General features: G+C 61.4%; 1 protein-coding gene across 1 annotated transcript; it reads left to right on the top strand.

The window, feature by feature from the left end:
- The first annotated feature begins 7,013 nt into the window (after positions 1-7,013).
- Positions 7,014-14,778, top strand: CDC34 (cell division cycle 34, ubiquitin conjugating enzyme). The gene is made up of 5 exons (XM_036100795.2): positions 7,014-7,226; positions 10,075-10,161; positions 10,292-10,389; positions 11,199-11,333; positions 14,205-14,778. The coding sequence occupies exons 1-5, from the start codon at positions 7,050-7,052 to the stop codon at positions 14,416-14,418; spliced, it is 711 nt and encodes a 236-aa protein (XP_035956688.1). The 5' UTR covers positions 7,014-7,049; the 3' UTR covers positions 14,419-14,778.
- The last annotated feature ends 2,842 nt before the right edge of the window (positions 14,779-17,620 follow it).

The following is a 17,620-nucleotide window of genomic DNA, read 5'->3' as shown; positions in this document are numbered from 1 at the left end:
CCCGTCCCGGGTCTGCTCCCCACCCCGTCCCGGGTCTGCTCCCCCACCCCGTCCCGGGTCTGCTCCCCCACCCCGTCCCGGGTCTGCTCCCCACCCCGTCCCGGGTCTGCTCCCCACCCCGTCCCGGGTCTGCTGCCCACCCCGTCCCGGGTCTGCTCCCCCACCCCGTCCCGGGTCTGCTCCCCACGCCGTCCCGTGTCTGCTCCCCACCCCGTCCCGGGTCTGCTCCCCACCCCGTCCCGGGTCTGCTCCCCACCCCGTCCCGTGTCTGCTCCCCCACCCCGTCCCGGGTCTGCTCCCCACCCCGTCCCGTGTCTGCTCCCCCACCCCGTCCCGGGTCTGCTCCCCACCCCGTCCCGGGTCTGCTCCCCACCCCGTCCCGTGTCTGCTGCCCACCCCGTCCCGTGTCTGCTCCCCACCCCGTCCCGTGTCTGCTCCCCCACCCCGTCCCGTGTCTGCTGCCCACCCCGTCCCGGGTCTGCTCCCCACCCCGTCCCGGGTCTGCTCCCCCACCCCGTCCCGGGTCTGCTCCCCACCCCGTCCCGTGTCTGCTCCCCACCCCGTCCCGTGTCTGCTCCCCCACCCCGTCCCGGGTCTGCTGCCCACCCCGTCCCGGGTCTGCTCCCCCACCCCGTCCCGGGTCTGCTCCCCACCCCATCCCATGTTTGCGGAAATGCTTCTCCACTCCAGCCTCAGCTGCACCCCCCTCAGTGCTGCTTGGGGGCAAGCCTGGCCGCCTGGAAATGCCAAGGTGCCCCTGGACTCCACTTCATGGAAGCCCAGTGTCGGGCCCTGGACTCACAACCCTGAGGCCCAGGAGGCCCTGCTCTCTGCAAGTGCCCATCCAAGTGCTTCCACCCTGGGCCTCGGGTTCCCCAGCTGTCAAAGGAAGGGGTCCGCTGGGCAGGTCATCGCGACCGTGACGGTGGAAACAGCCGACGTGGATGAGCCCTGCGAGGTCTTACGTGCCCTCTGAGGAAGGGAAGTGACTACCCAGGTTTGGCAGATGGGGAAATTGAGGCCCAGAGAGGTGCAGGGTCACCCTACCAGCAAGGGGCCCACTCTGGAACCCTCACACCACACCACCTGCGCCACCTGCCGTCAGCCCACCCAGAATCCACACATGCTGGGAACTTCGTCCAGTCGCTGCTCTCCGGGCACCCACTGGGCATCCCTCCTCCCCTCCAAGGGGATGGCTTCTTCCACAGGGAAGTCCACTGGGAGCAGGAGGAGGGAGGCCACGGTCAGATTCCCACCCAGAATGACTGCTGGCCAGTGACTTCATACTCAGCCTCCAGCTCCGGTAAATGGGACCCAGGACAGCCGCGGTTCTGATTGAGGGAGACCCCACGGGAACAGAGTTTAACCCCTTTACAAGCTACTGCTGGCCAGGACCACCTCATCTCCCCATTTCCCAGTCCCTGGTACCCCCAGCACAGACCAGGCAATCAGGGAACCGGTGAGTTGTGGCTGCTATTTTCCAAAAACAACCACAGCAACGTTTCCGTTCCCACACGCTCCTCCACAACTTTCCCCTCGGAAGGCAGATCGGAGACGTGGAATCTGCATTCCCTTCCCTTGCACGTGAATGGCTTTTGTGACATTACATGATTTCCACGGCGAGGTCACAAAAGGTGGTGCGTGCCACGGCCACCGGGGGCTCACCGAGTCGCCCAGCAGCCATGTTGTGAGGAAGCCCAGGTGACGGATAACTCCTGCTTTGCGGATGCAGGAACTAAGCAAATTCTTGTTTTCAGCCCAGAGTTGTCGGGTCATACATCGTGCAGCAACAGGTAGCCGGAGGATTAGCGAAAAGCTCAACACGTAGTAGCTGTCAGAATTCTAACCCGTCCTGGGTCCCCACACAGGAGTCCCCACACGGACGTGTCTGCCGCGTGGCCACCACAGGGCTGGGCAGCAAGTGCGGGGCCTGCAGACAGGCAGACCGTCTGTGTCACCTGCACAACTGTCCCGGAAGCCAAGACAGGGATGCAGGGCGGGCAGCTCCCCGGGACTCACAGGCCAAGGCCACCGCGGGCCAGCTCCGTGGTCCCTGGGGGGTCCCTCCCAGTCATCGGAAGCCAGGGTGGACCGTGTGCGGTGGGTGTCGCCCTCAGCCGTGGAGCCACACGGCCCGGGAGGCCCCGCCCCTCCGTGTGGGGCAGGTGTTACCGATGAGTGAGGACCAGGGCGTACACGAGCCAGCCCCCTTGTCTCAGGTGGAGGGAACTCCGGGCAGCTCATGCTTCAGGGCCCCCCGGATCAGACTGAGGCCAGCCCCAGCCAGGACCACTGCCCCCCACGGCCTCCCTGGGTCGCCTGGCTGCTTGGTCTTGGGTCCAGAAGTCCCGTGTGTCATGATCCTGGCTTGACCTCTGCCAGCCAACAGAGTCCTGGGAAGCTGACATGACCTCCTTAGCTGACCTCAGCCTCACGGCAGTGTGGGGCGTGTAACACTGCAAACCTCCCTCTTCTGGCAGCACCCTCTCCCCCGCTCTCCAAGTCACCCGCCCCACAGTGGTTTCCCCACTTCCCCCCCAGAAGGCTCCTCATCCTAGCTCAGCTTCCCTGGGGGAACATGGCCTCCTGGCTCTCCTCTCTCCTCATGCATCCTCCTCACTCCGCACCTCACCAGCCCATGGCTTCAGTTACCCCCTGGACACCAAGGATTCTCAAATTCATGGCTTGGGCCCCTTGCCCTGCCCTCGAGAGCCAACTGCCTGCTGGCTGTCTTCTGGCAATGTCCCAAGGACATCCCAGGCCTGCCATATCCAGGACAGACCCTCCAGTCAGCCTCCCGAACCTGGGGCTCCCCTGGGGTTTGTGGTCTCTGTAGAAGCTCCCAGGCCACCGAGGTCTGGGGGGGCTGACCGGATGCCTCCTCCTGCCCCCCAGCTGGCCCTTTTCTGCATCCTGTTGATTTCCCTTCACAGCTTCATCCTGGGCACTCCTCCTGCACACTGGTCCAGCCCACCTGGCTGACCCCACCAGCCAATGCGAGTGCTCTGGGCTCCCTGTCCTCAGGGTGACTCGGGGATAGCCAATGAGGGGCAGCTCTGGCATTTTTTTTTCTAAGGTGGCTGAGCTGGGAGGACCTGGGCCTGAATTCCGTCACCACAAGTCCTGTGAACAAAGCCAGCACTCAAGAAAGCGGACCCAGGAGACTTCCCAGCTTCTTTTCTTGCCTCTGTCCCCTCACTCTGCCCCAGGCACCCTGGTCTCTAGTCACTTGTCCCCACTGCAGGGCCTTTGTACATGCAATTCCCTCTTTCTGTCATACTGTTCCTCCAGACCCATGGGGCTCGCTTCCTCACTCCACTCTGGTCTCTGCTCAAATGCCACCTCCTGAGAGACACCTCCCCTGACCACTATCCAAATTCACGCTCCAACGCCCACCCCCGCTGCTAATGCTCACTGTGCATTGCCTTCACAGCTATTGTTGCTACTTATTTACCAGCTTGTCTATGACCTCTCTCCCTATTTCCCCAAGGGTGAGGGGTTTTGCTAGTTTTGTTCACTGCTGCATCCCCAGCGCCCCAGTTCAGCGTCACTGAACAATCAATCAGTTTTCCAATGGAAGAATTTGAAGCTCATAGACATAAGTGCATTCAAGTCCTATGGCTGTTGTAACAAATCACCACAAACACAGTGGCTCAAACCACACACACTGATCCTCTGACAGTCTGGGGTCTGAAGTCCTAAAACCCAGGCGTGAGCAGGGTTGGTTCCCCCCGGCACCCCAGGGAGACCTGGCTCCTGCCCCCCACCCCATTTCCAGAGGCCCCACATCCCTGGCCCACGGCCCCCCTCCATCCTCACCGCCGGCAGTGCCAGGTCGGCCCATCTCTCTGACTCTGACTCTCTCGGGAGTGGGGTAGATTTCACAGGGCCCACCTGGATTAACGAAGATACTCTATCTCAAGATTTTTTTTTTTTTTTAATGTTAGCTCTACGCCCAACGTGGGGCCTGAACTCAGGACCCTGAGATCAAGAGTTGCATGCTTGGCGCACCTGGATGGCTCAGTCGATTAGGCAATTAAGTGTCTGCCTTCAGCTCAGGTCATGATCCCAGCGTCCCTGCTCAGCGAGGAGCCTGCTCTCCCTTTCCCTCTCCCTCTGCCACTCTCTAGCTTGCTCTCTCTCAAATAAATAAAATCTTTAAAAAATAAAAATGAAATGAGTTGCATGCTCTACTGACTGAGCCAGCCAGGTGCCCCTTCCCATCTCAAGAGTCTTAATCCCATCTGCAAAGTCCCTTTTGTCCTATAAAGGAACATATTCACAGGCTGAGAGTAGGATGTGGAAGGCTATGGGGAGCATTATTCTCTACCATAGTACCGGCCCCAAAGGGCACAGCCCGCAAGAAGGGGCAGAGCTGGCCTTGAAGCCAGTTCTTTTGCATCCAGAGTACACTAGCCCTGAAGCCTTTGTCTTTGGACTCCATTTCCCCCTGCCCTTGAGGGCCACATTCTCCCCTGTGCATCCTTTTGCTTCACTCCTGCAGCCCCTGCCTCCTGAGATCATGTCTTCCTTCTCAACCGGCATAATTGCAGCAAAACGTTATTGTGTGTCTGTCCATAATATCTTCAGGGTCTATGCTGAGAGCTTTTCAAACATCATCTCACATACCTCATCTTACAGATAGAGAAACTAAGACCCAGCTTAGCATTTGAGGACCATTTCCAAGGTAGTGGCAGAACTTAGATCTGAATGCAGGGCTCTTCTGCAACATGTGATGGAAGGCCCAAGTCAAACAAACTTAATAAGAACAAAAGTAATTTATCAGCTTGCATCTTTGGAGCATTCAGGGAAGGTCAGCCTGGCTGGATCCAGGAGCACACACAGGGTCATTGGCACTTTCTTGTCCATCGACTCAGGTTCCCTGAGTGCCAACTTCGTTCACAGGGCTTGTGGTGATGAGATGGTCCCATTACTCCAGGCCCAGTTCCTCCCAGCTCAGCCACCTGAGCCCAGTGTTCTCAGAAAAAGTCCCAAAGCTGCATTCATTAGATGGCTGAGCCACATGCTGTTCCTAAACAAACTCACTGCAGCAGGGGGCCTGGAGTGCTCTGACTGGATGACCCCTCCCTACTGCCAGGGTTTGGAGGTCAGTCCAATCTGAGCCTTACAGACTAAGAATGGGAAGCCAAGAGAAAATCAAGGTGCTGTGGACAGAAAACCCAGATGGCAGAAACCCTAGATGACCAGCACTCCAGGATTTCAGAGCCCAAAGAGCAGGCTTTCCTGGGGGATGAGGCCCCATGTGGCACCTGCTGGAGCAGCCATAAACCAGCACCTCCCTTTACCTTTCCGGAACCGGCCCACCCACCCAATGCTGCATGGGGATGTGGGGCTGACATAGGGAGATCCTGGGAAACCTGTCTGGAAGAACCATGATTAGTTCTAATTCCTATTTAACGACGAGCTGCCACATGCCGATGCTGACGTTGGTGCTCTAGGCAGAGAATGAGGGAACCCTTGGCAAAGGGCACACAGTCCTTTTTACTGACGAGGGGCCTGCTCCAGGTGCCCCAGGGTGCAGGGCGGAGGTGAGAATGTCAAGGCCCCAGCCTTGGGCCGTACTCGGTCCAGGGCTCTCCCTCAGAGTCCTCCGTCCCTCTCCTGTCGTTGAAATTTGGCTTTCCTTGCCCCAGACAGGTTTACCTGCCTGTCCTCAGTTGGGCCACGGCCAGGGGCCAGGTGTCAGGGCACCTGGAGGAAGGGGTCCCCTGGGCACAACGCAAGGCGCTGGAGCTGTGGGCTGCCCTGACGCTGGCCAGCAAGGCTGCAGCCGCGTGCCCGGCGCGCGACCACAGCACCACGCCCACCCTCACGGGGAGCTGTCACCCCGAGGATGTGGAGGACGGAAGCCGGGGCGCCACGCTCAATTCTCACGCCCAAGTGTCCTGGCAAGGGGGGCGTGTGTCTAGGCCGAGGACCAGCCAGGTCTGAGCCCGGGCGCCGTCGGAAGGGAGAGCTGGGGAGATTAGGGCACAGCCAGGGCCAGGGCTCGTCTGAGAGTGGGACTCAGTCTGGGGGTTCGGCCGGGACGGGTGCTGAATCCGTGCTGCGAACGAAAGCTGAAAACGGGATACACTAATCTCCCCAGCTTCTCTGGGGAGGGCGTCTCGAGGATCTCGATTCCAGCCCGTCGGACTGAATCGAGCAGGGCGGTTCCTCCCCGCCTCGGCCTCGGATCCCGCACTAAGCTCGCGGGGCCTTCGACCCCGCCCCAAGCTCCGCCCTACTCTCAGCTCCTCGGAGGGGAAACAGAGGCACCGCCCGCCGAGGGCTCTCCACCGGGCCTCCCGCCTCCCCACTGCCGGCCGGCCCTCCCTTTCCGCTCGCCCAGAACCACCCGAAAAGGGAGTCGGCCCGCATCCGCCCCGCCCGGGCCAGAGGACCCCGCCCCGCCCCGCCCCCGGCCCGGCTCCCCAATTCCCCGCCCCCGGCCCCACCCCGCGCTGGGACGTCATAAAAAAGACCCCAAAAGCCCAGCGGCCGGTGCCGGGACGACGCAGCCCAGCCCTGCCCGCCTCCCCGCGCACAGGAATCCGGGGTGCTTGTCCGAGCGGGGGGCGGCGGCGGCCTCCCGGGGGTCGGAAGCGCCAAGGCGCCTGCGCGCTCGGCCCCCCCCTCCCGGCGGTCGCGCCTGCGCGCTCGGCGGGCCGGGGGGCGGGGACTCCACTTCCCGGCGTGCCCCGCGGGCGGGCGCGCAGGCTCAGGCCGGGCCCCGCCGCGGCGCGCAGGCGCGGTCGGGGGCCGGAGGCGGTGCGCAGGCGCAGCGTGGGGCGGGGCGCGCGGGCGAAGCCGAGGCGAGCGCCGGGCGGGCGGCGGCGCCAGAGCGAGTGGAGCGCTCAGGGGTCCCGAGCGGCGGCGGCGGCGGCGGCGGCGGCGGCGGCGGCGGCAACGTAGAGGAGGAAGGCGGCGGCGGCGGCCCCGGCCCCGGCGCCCCCCCGGCCGGCGCGCGGCCCGGCCCGTCCCGCGCCTCCGCGGCGGCCCCGCGGCCCAGCGCGCCCCCGACCCCGGGCCCCGCCGCCGCCGCCGCCATGGCCCGGCCGCTGGTGCCCAGCTCGCAAAAGGCGCTGCTGCTCGAGCTCAAGGGGCTGCAGGAGGAGCCGGTGGAGGGCTTCCGGGTGACCCTGGTGGACGAGGGTGACCTGTACAACTGGGAGGTGGCCATCTTCGGGCCCCCCAACACCTACTACGAGGGCGGCTACTTCAAGGTGAGCCGGCGGCTCGCGGTCCCGGTTCCCATCAGGCCCCTCTCCTCTCGGTGGTCTCCGTCTCTGTCCGTCCGGCTCCTGTGAAGCAGCTTCAGGCCCCCGCGTTCCCAGCCAGTCTGCGAGAGCCCCAGAGAGGAGCCCCGGGGGCGCTGCCTGTTGGTTTGGGTGTGGGGCTCTTGCTTGCCTCAGCCCGACCCAGGCCCTCAGCTGCCTTCCCCGCCCCCTGCCCGGAGGAGACAAAGAGCCTCCCCAGACCCAGCAAGCCCTATTGTTGGGGAGCGTGGGGTTGGGGGAGAGAGGGAGGGAGGCCGGGCGGGGGGGCCTGCTCCGCCACTTGCCGGGGCTCCAACAAAGGCCCGGATGGGGCCTTGCCAGCTGGGGCCTGCTTGGAAAGCGGCCACCCTTCTCGATAGCAGCGGGCCAGGCCCTCTTGGCTTCGTGCGAGCTTTATGTAACCTGTTCTCTCGGGAAGGTTGAGGCAGGGCTCGTCACTACCACCGTCCACTTTGTCTGGGGAGCCGCACCGCAGAGAGCGACTGCTGGACCCTGGGGCCCTCTCTCACCCAGCTGGCTTTTCCCCGGTTCCGCCGCCGAGCAGATGGCCTCCTGGAGCTCAGATCGCACCCTCTGGGTCGTTTTTTCTGTGCTCTGGTAGTTTCGTCCAGAGCAGTTCGCTTTTGTTGTTGCTGGGAGCAGGGAGGGGCTGCTGTCCCTGGGACGGGCTGTGTTTCCGACTAGTGTGACAAAGGACTCGAGCCAGGACCCAGGCAGCTTTTTTGGGCTCACCATCAGAGCCCAGAGGTGGCCTTAGAAGGACTCTTCTCAGATTGCAGGGCTGAGCTCTTTGAGCCACAGGCACAGGGCAAGGGGTCTCCCTGCATGAGAGGTGGGGAATGAGCCCTCGGCCTAGGAACACCCCCCGCCCCACCCCACCCCACCCCTGCCTGCCTGCCTGCCAAGAGGCTGCACAGCCCTGCCAGGTTCTGCCTGGCTGAGGCCTGCTGGGGAGCAGAAACCACAGCGAGACCAGGCTGTGGGGGAGGGGCAGGCGATGCTCCTGGGACAGATGTCTGTGTTTGCACTTTCGCTAACGTTTTAGTTGAGCCTGCTCAGTGGCCGTGAGGGAGCAGCCTGGTCAGCTGGGGGTGATTCCTGCGTTGAGGTTCCCTTGGTGCTGGGGTGGGATCGGGATGAGTGTGGGCAGCCCTGGGCTGGCTTCCGCATCAGGAACCCGGCCTCTGACACGCAGGGAATGGACTTGGGGTTGATCGCCTAAGGGTTTAACTAGGGCCCTCCCCCGGCCTCTCTTGTCTGCTTCGGGCTGTAGGGAGAAGGGCTCCACTCACAGCCAGGATGATGGAGCCCACCCTGAGACCCGGCAGCCAGGACTCTAAGTGAGGTTGCAGGTCTGGAAGGAAAGGATGGGGGTTTCTGACTTTTGCCCACGAATGGTTGCAGGGATTGTGGGTAGATCCTCCAGGCTGGCATTGGGGGGATCATCCCATGTTTCTAGAGAAGGGACTGCCAGATTTCAAACACATTTGCCACAGGTCCTGTCCTCCACAAAGCCAGTGGGCCCCAGGTGGTCACCCACTGAGGTCCTCCTGTCTAGGTGGGACGGGGCGGGGAGAGGAAGTGTGGAAATGCACCCTGGGCAGCACCTGAGGGCCAGCATCACTTCCCAGCCAGTTCCCACGGCGTCTTCCTTGCCAGCCGGGCCACCTAAGCCGTAGTGAGCTTTCAGGCAATGCAGCGTACAGAAGGGGGTGCCAGAGAGGAGCATTTGAGGAGCCGCCTCCCAGCTTATCGCTGTGTGTCCTTGGGCAAGGTACTTTCCTTCTCTGAGCCTCGGTTGGCTCAGCAGTGAAGTCCTCTCCAGGGATGCTTGAAAGCGTATGCGGTGGGACTTGGTGGGTGTTGGGTGCCGGGGAGGCCTCAGCAGGCCGCACCTGTTCTCAGGGCCATCACTTAGAAATCTGTAGGGCAGGTTCCGAGTTCTAGGTGTGCTCTGCAGTCACCAGCAAGTTACCTGCCTTCTGGGCCTCAGCATGGTCACCCCAGAACAGAGGGACTTCCCCTAAATGCCCTGAATGCCCCCTGCCCAGGAGGGTGACTTTCCAAAGATGGGCCTAGGGGAGTTGCGCCACAGGTGCCCAGCTCTGGCTCCCAGCACACAGGCTCGCCCCCGAGAGCCTGGAGTGCCGCCAGGCATCCCGATGTCTGGGACTGGGGCTTAAACCAGCAAACGAAGGTTCTTTACCTGCTGAGGCCTGAGCAGCTCTGTCACCTGGGCAGGTGGCCCTCCCCATCTGTCCCATGACCTTCCTGTCTGCCTCCCTGGCCCCCCGTAATGGACACTTGTGGGCAGAGAGCCTGTCCATCCAGCGCTGACTCATCTCCTCCCACAGGGCCCGGCCCACAGAGGTGTCGGGAGTGATTGCTGAGTGAACACACGTCTATTTTAATCTTCCCCACAACCTGGAAACTGAGGCTAGGGAGTCCACCACCGACCGTGCTGGGGCTGCCCAGCGTCCAGGACCCTGCCAGCCCGGAGCAATGTGCTGGCCTGAACCCGCCGTGCTCCCTGGGGCCCGGCTCCTGGTCCCTCCCACAGGTCTGCGCTGAGACGGGCCTTAGAGTTGCTCCTCAGCAGCAGGGTAGGGGCCCAGATCAGCTCAGATGACCCCAAATAGTTCTAGGAGGCCTTTGAGGGGCGTGTGTGACAGGCAGGGTCCAGGCGGCCCTCTTGTGGTGGGTGTGTCTGTCCTGATTGACATCCTTGTTTGAGTGTTCGTGGGCACAGTCCCCAAGCACTGGCTGAGCCCTCCTGCCCTCTGCCCCTCCCCAGGCACGCCTCAAGTTCCCCATCGACTATCCGTACTCTCCACCGGCCTTCCGATTCCTGACCAAGATGTGGCACCCCAACATCTATGAGGTGAGTCCACCAGGCATGCCCCTCCCAGCCTCTCCATATTGGGGCTGGGGGGTGGGGGGGAGACACTGCGCCGCCTGATGAGAGTGGGGAGTGGTGTGGGCACTGACCCCTCTTTCCTGTCCCCACACAGACGGGGGACGTATGCATCTCTATCCTCCACCCCCCGGTCGATGACCCCCAGAGTGGGGAGCTGCCCTCAGAGCGGTGGAACCCCACCCAGAACGTCAGGTGAGACTAGACCGGGCCCTGTTTGAGGGGCTGCTCAGCAGATGGACCCTGTCCCTCAGCAGCATTCCTGACTTTGCTCCTGTGGGGCTTCCTGAGGCCTGGCCAGGCCTGGAGACACAGATATGGGAGGACATATGTCTGTTGCTCTCAGGGACACGATTCCCTGCAGTACTGTGAAATCCGTGGAAACTGGCCTCCTGCCAGGATGCTGGGGGCCCCAAAGACCCTCTCCTCTCATTTCCCAATACCCCATGCCCCACCATCGGGAACAGCCACTGGGAATCTCGAGTCCATATTTTCTGTCCCACAGTCCCTCCGCCTATCCCTGGGGTCTCCCCTCCTGCCTCAGTCCTCTCACAGAGCCCAGTCACCTCCGTCTCAGGACTGAGCCATTCACCCTGAGTGGGCTGGCCTCCCTGCCTCCTGGCCTGCACATCTTTAGTCCAGCCCAAGCCATAAAAGTTGGTGGCACGGAGGGACCCACTTGCCTACAGGATGCCTTGGGGACAGGGACATGTGGAACGAAGGTGGTCCTGGCTTCAGCTGCCCACACGTGTCTTGTCCCAGGGCCTGGGCCGGCGGGCGGGGTGAAGCGGGGGATGGGCTAGGAGTCGGCCCCTGCCATCCTAGAGGCCTGAGATAAAAACCAGTAGCACCAAATGTCGCCTGCAGGGTTGGGGGCCAGGGGGGCCCCTGGGCAGTTGCTGGCCTCTGGGTATCCGCACGAATGCTCTGGCACTAGGCCCAGCTCCTTGGGGGATGGTGTGGCCAGAGAGCACCCTGCACCCGCTGACTCCACGCTCCCCCAGGACCATCCTGCTGAGCGTCATCTCGCTCCTTAATGAACCTAACACCTTCTCCCCGGCCAACGTGGATGCCTCTGTGATGTACAGGAAGTGGAAAGAGAGCAAAGGCAAGGACCGGGAGTACACGGACATCATCAGGTGAGGCCCTCGCGCCTGGGGTGTGCTCACGGGCAGTGGTCCCAGGAGGGAGACCCAGTCACTGGGGGGTGGCCAATGCACTGGGTGCCCCCCACCCCGCTTTTTGTAAGAAAATGGGTGTTATTTTTCTTTGTCACACTGTGAGGTACCCCAGTTATGGAAGCACATGGTCCGTGTGTCTACCACACGTGTAGCTTATTGTCTCTGAACCGTGTGATACGGCGGCGTCCGTGCCTTCCAAGCACACGTGGTCAGGCCCAATGGCGTGCGCGTTCTTGAGCCCCCGAGCATCCACCACCAAGCTTGAACAAGGTCTTACCACGGTGCCTTCACCTCGTGACTGAAACACGGTGACCCTCGGCATGGTCTTACCCCGTCCTGGGCAGCCTGGCCTCCTGCTTACCCCGTGACGAGTATCCAGCAGATGGGGGTGGTTTGCTTGCTGAGTGAGGTGCTCCGTAACAAGTCCTTCCCGGACTGGCTCCTGGCTCCTGCCCTCAACTTCGTTTTCATGCTTTCTCTCCTGGGGGGAATTTATTTTTCACATATCACACTGTATCTTTTCCACGTCATGATTTGCTGTGAACATTATTTTCTGTCTTTAGAAAATGATCACGATACTGGTGTGTTTAGAAAATCACTTCTTTTCTAAAAAATAGATTTTTTTTCTTGGTTTTACAAGCAGTGTGTCGTGTAGGGATTGGTCAGAACTCACCATCCAGCTCTCGTCTTGGTCGTTTCCAGTGCTCCCCACTTAGGAATAAGTGGGTGACCATCCCTGGAAGGAAATCCTTTTACAGAACGGCTGCTGCACCATGCAGGTGCCGGACCAGGGTGGGAACGTGCCTTAAGGCCCAGGGTAGACAAGCTGTCCGCTCGGGCCCCAGAGCTGCTTGACCTCCTTTTCTCTCTCCCTTGTTCTGTTGCGTTGTGTGAGCTGCTCTGTGTCCATTGTCCATTGTTACTTTGTAATGTGGCTCACAGATTTGTTCACGACCAACTTAACCCTTCATGAGGTTTTTTCCAAAAACTCTTTGTCGTTTACCTTTTACCTAGAAAGAGGAGTAAGGTCTGCGTGTAGCTGCAGTTCGACCCCGCCATGAGAGGTCTCAGTGTCCCAGAGAGGTGGGGACGGTGTCCACGCCAGCATCCACGTGAACGTTCAGAACGTTGGCTTGTTTGCCAGAAACTGGCAACGACCCTGGCGTACGTCCGCGCGGCATCGAAGGGCACGTCCGTGGCTGTCGGGGAGGCGGGACTTAAGAGGCACAGCAGAACCTCCGGGGAGTGGGGGGCGGCGTCACGGGACATACGTGGCTCAGAACTCACCGCTGTGCACTTCAGTCTGGCGTAGTTCATGCAGATAAAGCTACAGAAGCTCACGTTGGGTGAGGAGGTGATGCGTTCGTGACAGAGAAATGAATGTTCAAGGAGAAACGAAAAGGAAGCCCTGTGATCTTCCTAGGTCACCTGACAGTTACTGTTTTTGTGTGGCCTTGCAGACACCCGCCCCTGAGACTTCCCCGCGGCCTGGCCTTCCGTGGCGGCTGCTCTGCCTGACCTTGGAGGCCCGTCCACGCTGGCGGGCCTCACACACACACACACACACACACGCACACACACACACCCCTCCCCCGCTCCTCAGTGCTCCTGTCGTCCGTGGCCCCTGGTTCCCTGTCCTCCAGGTGCACCTGGATGGCAGGGTGTCGTCAGCGCCCCCCCGCCGTCTACTCTGCAGTAACCCTTTCTGCTGATTTTAGGTCCCTTTTCTCAGGGTGAAACCATGTCCACTTTCTTCCGTGGATCCGGCCCATTTTTGTTGGTTCTGTAGTGTTTTATGTGAGCAGAATCTGTGAACAATTTCTGCAGTATTGCTTGTGTGACCCGAGTGCATTTTACCCCCCCAACACCACACACGGCGCCAAGGTGATCCCTATGCCTGCAGGGCGGCCCCTTCCCACGTTTCCTCGTCCCCGTTGTCCCAGGAAGTCTGTCCCCCGAGGCTGGGCGGTCACAGCTTTTGGTTTGTGCAGATGAGGAGCGGCGGAGCTGGCTGTTGCCGCAGGGATTGCGTGTCCCTGGGGTTGCGCTATGAGCCTCAGGTGCGGCTCTGCGGGGCTCAGCACCTGGGGAGGGTCCTGCCCACACGGCCCGCTCTGCGCCCCAGTTCTTTTCCCAGCCACCTCCCACGTGGCACCAGAATTAAAACCAGACTGTTTTTATCCCTTAAGACACTCCCTATGGGGCCGCTCACATGCGCCCACGTGAGGGAGGCTGTGATGCGTGCTTCTGCCCACCCCCCCACCCCCACCCCGCCAAGCCGTGTTCCCCGCATGCTCTGCCGGTGGGTGCATTTAGAGGACGCGTTGTCTGTGGTCCTGCAGGGTGTCCGTTCCGGGGGTGCTTTGTGCTGGGACGTCGGGCTCTAGGTGGGAGCACCCCCACCTTGGGAGCCATGCTGTGCTCAGTAGGAGTCTCCAGAGAGCCGTGCGCTGCGCTGGGTGTGAGCCCTTGGCGTCCGAAGCCCCGTTTTCCTCCTAGTGTGGGCCGTGCTTGTCCGTGCCCTGCCCCCCCAACCAGCCCGTCCCTCCGTGTGTGCTGGGCGCCACGCTGGCCCAGGCACCGAACACAAGAGCAGGGAGTTCCGGCCGGAGTCCTAACCCTGCCGCCCCTGCTGCCGAATCTCTGCTGTCTCAGGCAGGGCCGACCGCCTCACAGCACCGCTCGTCTCTGGTCCTTAGCGTCCCCCTGTGCCATGGGCCCTGCTCTGCCTGGCCCTGCCCTGGGGCATCTGAGCTGCTATGCGTTGGGCTCCTGGCATAGGACCCCGGCGGGGACAGAGCTGTAACCTGCAGGCCCTCTCTCCCCCAGGAAGCAGGTCCTGGGGACCAAGGTGGACGCGGAGCGGGACGGCGTGAAGGTGCCCACCACGCTGGCCGAGTACTGTGTGAAGACCAAGGCCCCGGCGCCTGACGAGGGCTCGGACCTCTTCTACGATGACTACTACGAGGACGGCGAGCCCGAGGCCGAGGCCGACAGCTGCTTCGGGGACGACGAGGACGACTCTGGCAATGAGGAGTCCTGACACCGCGACCCCGAGAATAAACTTACAGATTGTTACCTCAGCAGGCCCGGACTGTGTGGCGCCGAGACTGCCTCGCGGGAGGGGTGCTGCCTGGCCCCTCGGGTGGTCTCTTCTCGGGGTCGCCCTCCTTCCCCGCGTGTGTCCTGGGTCCTCTGCTTCCGAGGGGAGGGCCGCTCGCCCTGTCCTCCCTCCCTGGGCGGCGGGGGCCTGAGGGACCCGGACCCCCCGCTCGTCCGCAGCTCCTGCTGGCTGGAGCCAGAGACTTGGGCTCCCAGCTCGTGTGTGGACGGATTCACTTGTGGTCACCTCTTCTCTCTGCTTTGGTTTGTTTGGAATCTAAATAAAACGACTTTATGAGAAGCTAGAGAACCAAGCTCTTCTTGGCCTCCCCAAAGGACTGCAGAGGACAGTTTGTCACCAGGCCCCTGGATGCCCGTGGTGCCCATGTGCCTGTGACCCTTCATGCCAAGCGCGGGGGGGGTGCCTGCAAGCGCCCCAGGAGATGTGGTGGGGGCACCGCAGGGATCTGGGGTCTGGGCAGAAGGATGCCATTGTGCTAACAGACGCCCTGGTGGCCTGGAGCCAGACACCTGTTGCTGGCCCACTCCCACCCCACGGGGCCTCGGGGTGGTAAGTCTTCCCCATGATGACCATCGGGCCCCTGGCGGCCCCTCTGCAGCCACGGCAGCCCCGAGGGGTCCTACGTCATGCTGCTGTCACCCAGGCCTTGTGGCTTCATTTTCATGTAACTGACAAGTCCAGAGTGGCCCAGATTCAGGATCAGATGTCGTCGTCGGGACGAGGTCCCCCATGGGTCAGACGGGTGCATGCCTGGCCTGACCAGTCACCGCAGCTGGGCCTGGCTGACCCCGTGTAGGAGGGGGATGGGCAGAAGGGGCCAGGACATCCAGGGTGAACCTGGTCAGACCCTCATGGAGGCCTGCACACCAGGGCCTCTCCCCTGCCCCACTAGTGTGCCCACAGCCCTGTGAACACAGCTCTCTCTGAGCCTCCATGGTCTGGTGGCTTCCTAACGTGGAAGGTTTCACGCACTCATTTTAGTTTCTGGCTTTTCTTCAACCCAGAGGGCTGGAAGTGCCGGACCGGCGAGGGGCCCCTCTGGACGGGACTCGCAGCTGGTGTTCTCAGCTGATGTGAGTAGTCTGGCCTGTGACAGCCACACCTGTTCCCCTCCCCCCGCTCCTAATTTGGGCCTCGGGGCACCGGGGGGTCCAGATCGTGAGTGGGGGCTGGGGCTGGGTTTCCCGTGAATCCACCATGTGGCTGGCGCCCTGCACTAGGGGACCCTGGTGCCGGTTAGGAAGGGGACGGGCACAGTGGGGTGTCTTGTCCCTGCTCTGCCCTGTCTGGGTGGCCCGGAGGCATCTTCAGTGTCCTCGCCTGGGCTCCACGGACCCAGCGCCCATGGGTGGGCCCCCCCCGCCCTGCTGCTTGGGCTTCCTCACGGCATGGTGGCTCGGGCTCCAGGATGAGGGGCCGCAAGCAAGGCCATTTCCACCCACGCAGACGTCACACCACCATTTCTGCACAAGATCGGACACAGGCGTGCATGAGCCCGGCCGGACCCAAGAGGAGGGGACCCGGACCCCACCTCTTGATGGGAGTCATGTTCCCCCTCGGACCGTCCCCCACACAGCTGCCTCACACCCCAGATCTGACTGTGGCATCTGAGGCCTCAGTTCAAATCCTGTAACCTGTCCGTGGACAAGCGGCATCCACGATCCTCAGCATTGGAAGCTGCGAGAGAAAGACAGTTAGGGTTGCCCAGTTATATATAAAATGCAGATAAATCGTTTTTACTATATATATACTATACAGTATATATATGTATCCTGTGCAATATTTGGGGCACACTTTTCTTACTAAGACAGTGTTTGTCATTGATCTGAAATTCCAAGCACCCTCTGTCTAGATGCTCGGTGAGGGCCTACGTCCTGGGGTGGTTACAGTTAAACTAGGTAGGATATGTGAACACACTTTATTTTTATTTTTTTTTAAATATTTTATTTATTTATTTGACAGAGACAGACACAGCAAGAGAGGGAACACAAGCAGGGGGAGTGGGAGAGGGAGAAGCAGGCTTCCCGCTGAGCAGGGAGCCCGATGCGGGGCTCGATCCCAGGACCCTGGGATCATGACCTGAGCCGAAGGCAGACACTTAACAACTGAGCCACTCAGGTGCCCCATGAACACACTTTAAATACTAATTTCTCTTGACCTCATCCCTGGCCTGACACACCCTCCTGGGTGAAGACAGGACTCCTGGCCTCCCTTGCCAGACGCCACCAAATGAGAAAATGGGTGGTAACATGTTTCCAGAGTCCCCGCACCTGGGTGAGTTCATCGGTCTGTGTGATCAATTGGTTTTAGCCACCTCTCCTTTATAATGACCCCTTCAGTGGCAAAGGGCAAAATAAACTGACGCAAGCCAACCGGAATTTCACTGCTTCTGTGAGCGAAAGGCCATGGTTTCAGGCATAGCTGGATCCAGGCACGGGTTCTGTCCAGACTCTGTCTCCCCCGGCCTGTGGTCAGCAGAGTAACAGCTCCAAAGATGTCCATGCCCTACTCCTGGAATCTGTCTCTGACAATTAGAAAAGGCAAGGAAGAGGTTCTGCCCTGGAGTCTCTGGAGGAGCCAGCCCTGCCCACAGCAGGACTCTGGCCGCCTGAGGCCCGTTCCCTCCCTTTGGCCCCCAGCACTGTGGAAGAATAAGCTCGTGTGGTCTCGGGCGCTGAATGTGCGCTAAGTTGCTAATCCGGGACAGCTGCACGGCTCAGCTTTCTCTGAGAGACCCTCCTCCTCAGGGGGCTCCTCTCCCTTGGGACCAGCCAGGCGGACACCCTAATAACTCCACGTCCAGCAGAGTAAGAGCTGCTTTGGAAAAGCTCTGTGGAAGAGGTCAGGCACCCTGAGCACCATGGCGACCCCACTTGCCCTCTGCCGGCCCTGGGGGCCTGTGCACAGGTGAGAGAGCCAGAGTGCGATGGCGACTGTCTCCGCCCATCAGCCCGAACCTCCCAGGAGGTGGGGTGGTCATGTCAGGGGTCCGGGGCCTCTCGCCGCTGCGGTAGGAAGGTCACGGCAGGGCATGGGGCACCCAGCCCTGACCTGGCTCTCTCCCCAGGAGGCGACAACGCTTTGAGATTCACATCATGGGGTTGTGAGCATGCCCCCCGCT

The sequence above is a fragment of the Halichoerus grypus genome, chromosome 1 (genome assembly GCF_964656455.1).
Source record: "Halichoerus grypus chromosome 1, mHalGry1.hap1.1, whole genome shotgun sequence".
NCBI classification, from domain to species: domain Eukaryota; kingdom Metazoa; phylum Chordata; class Mammalia; order Carnivora; family Phocidae; genus Halichoerus; species Halichoerus grypus.
Note: the sequence above shows the minus strand (reverse complement) of the source record. Positions and strands in the feature narration are given on the sequence as shown.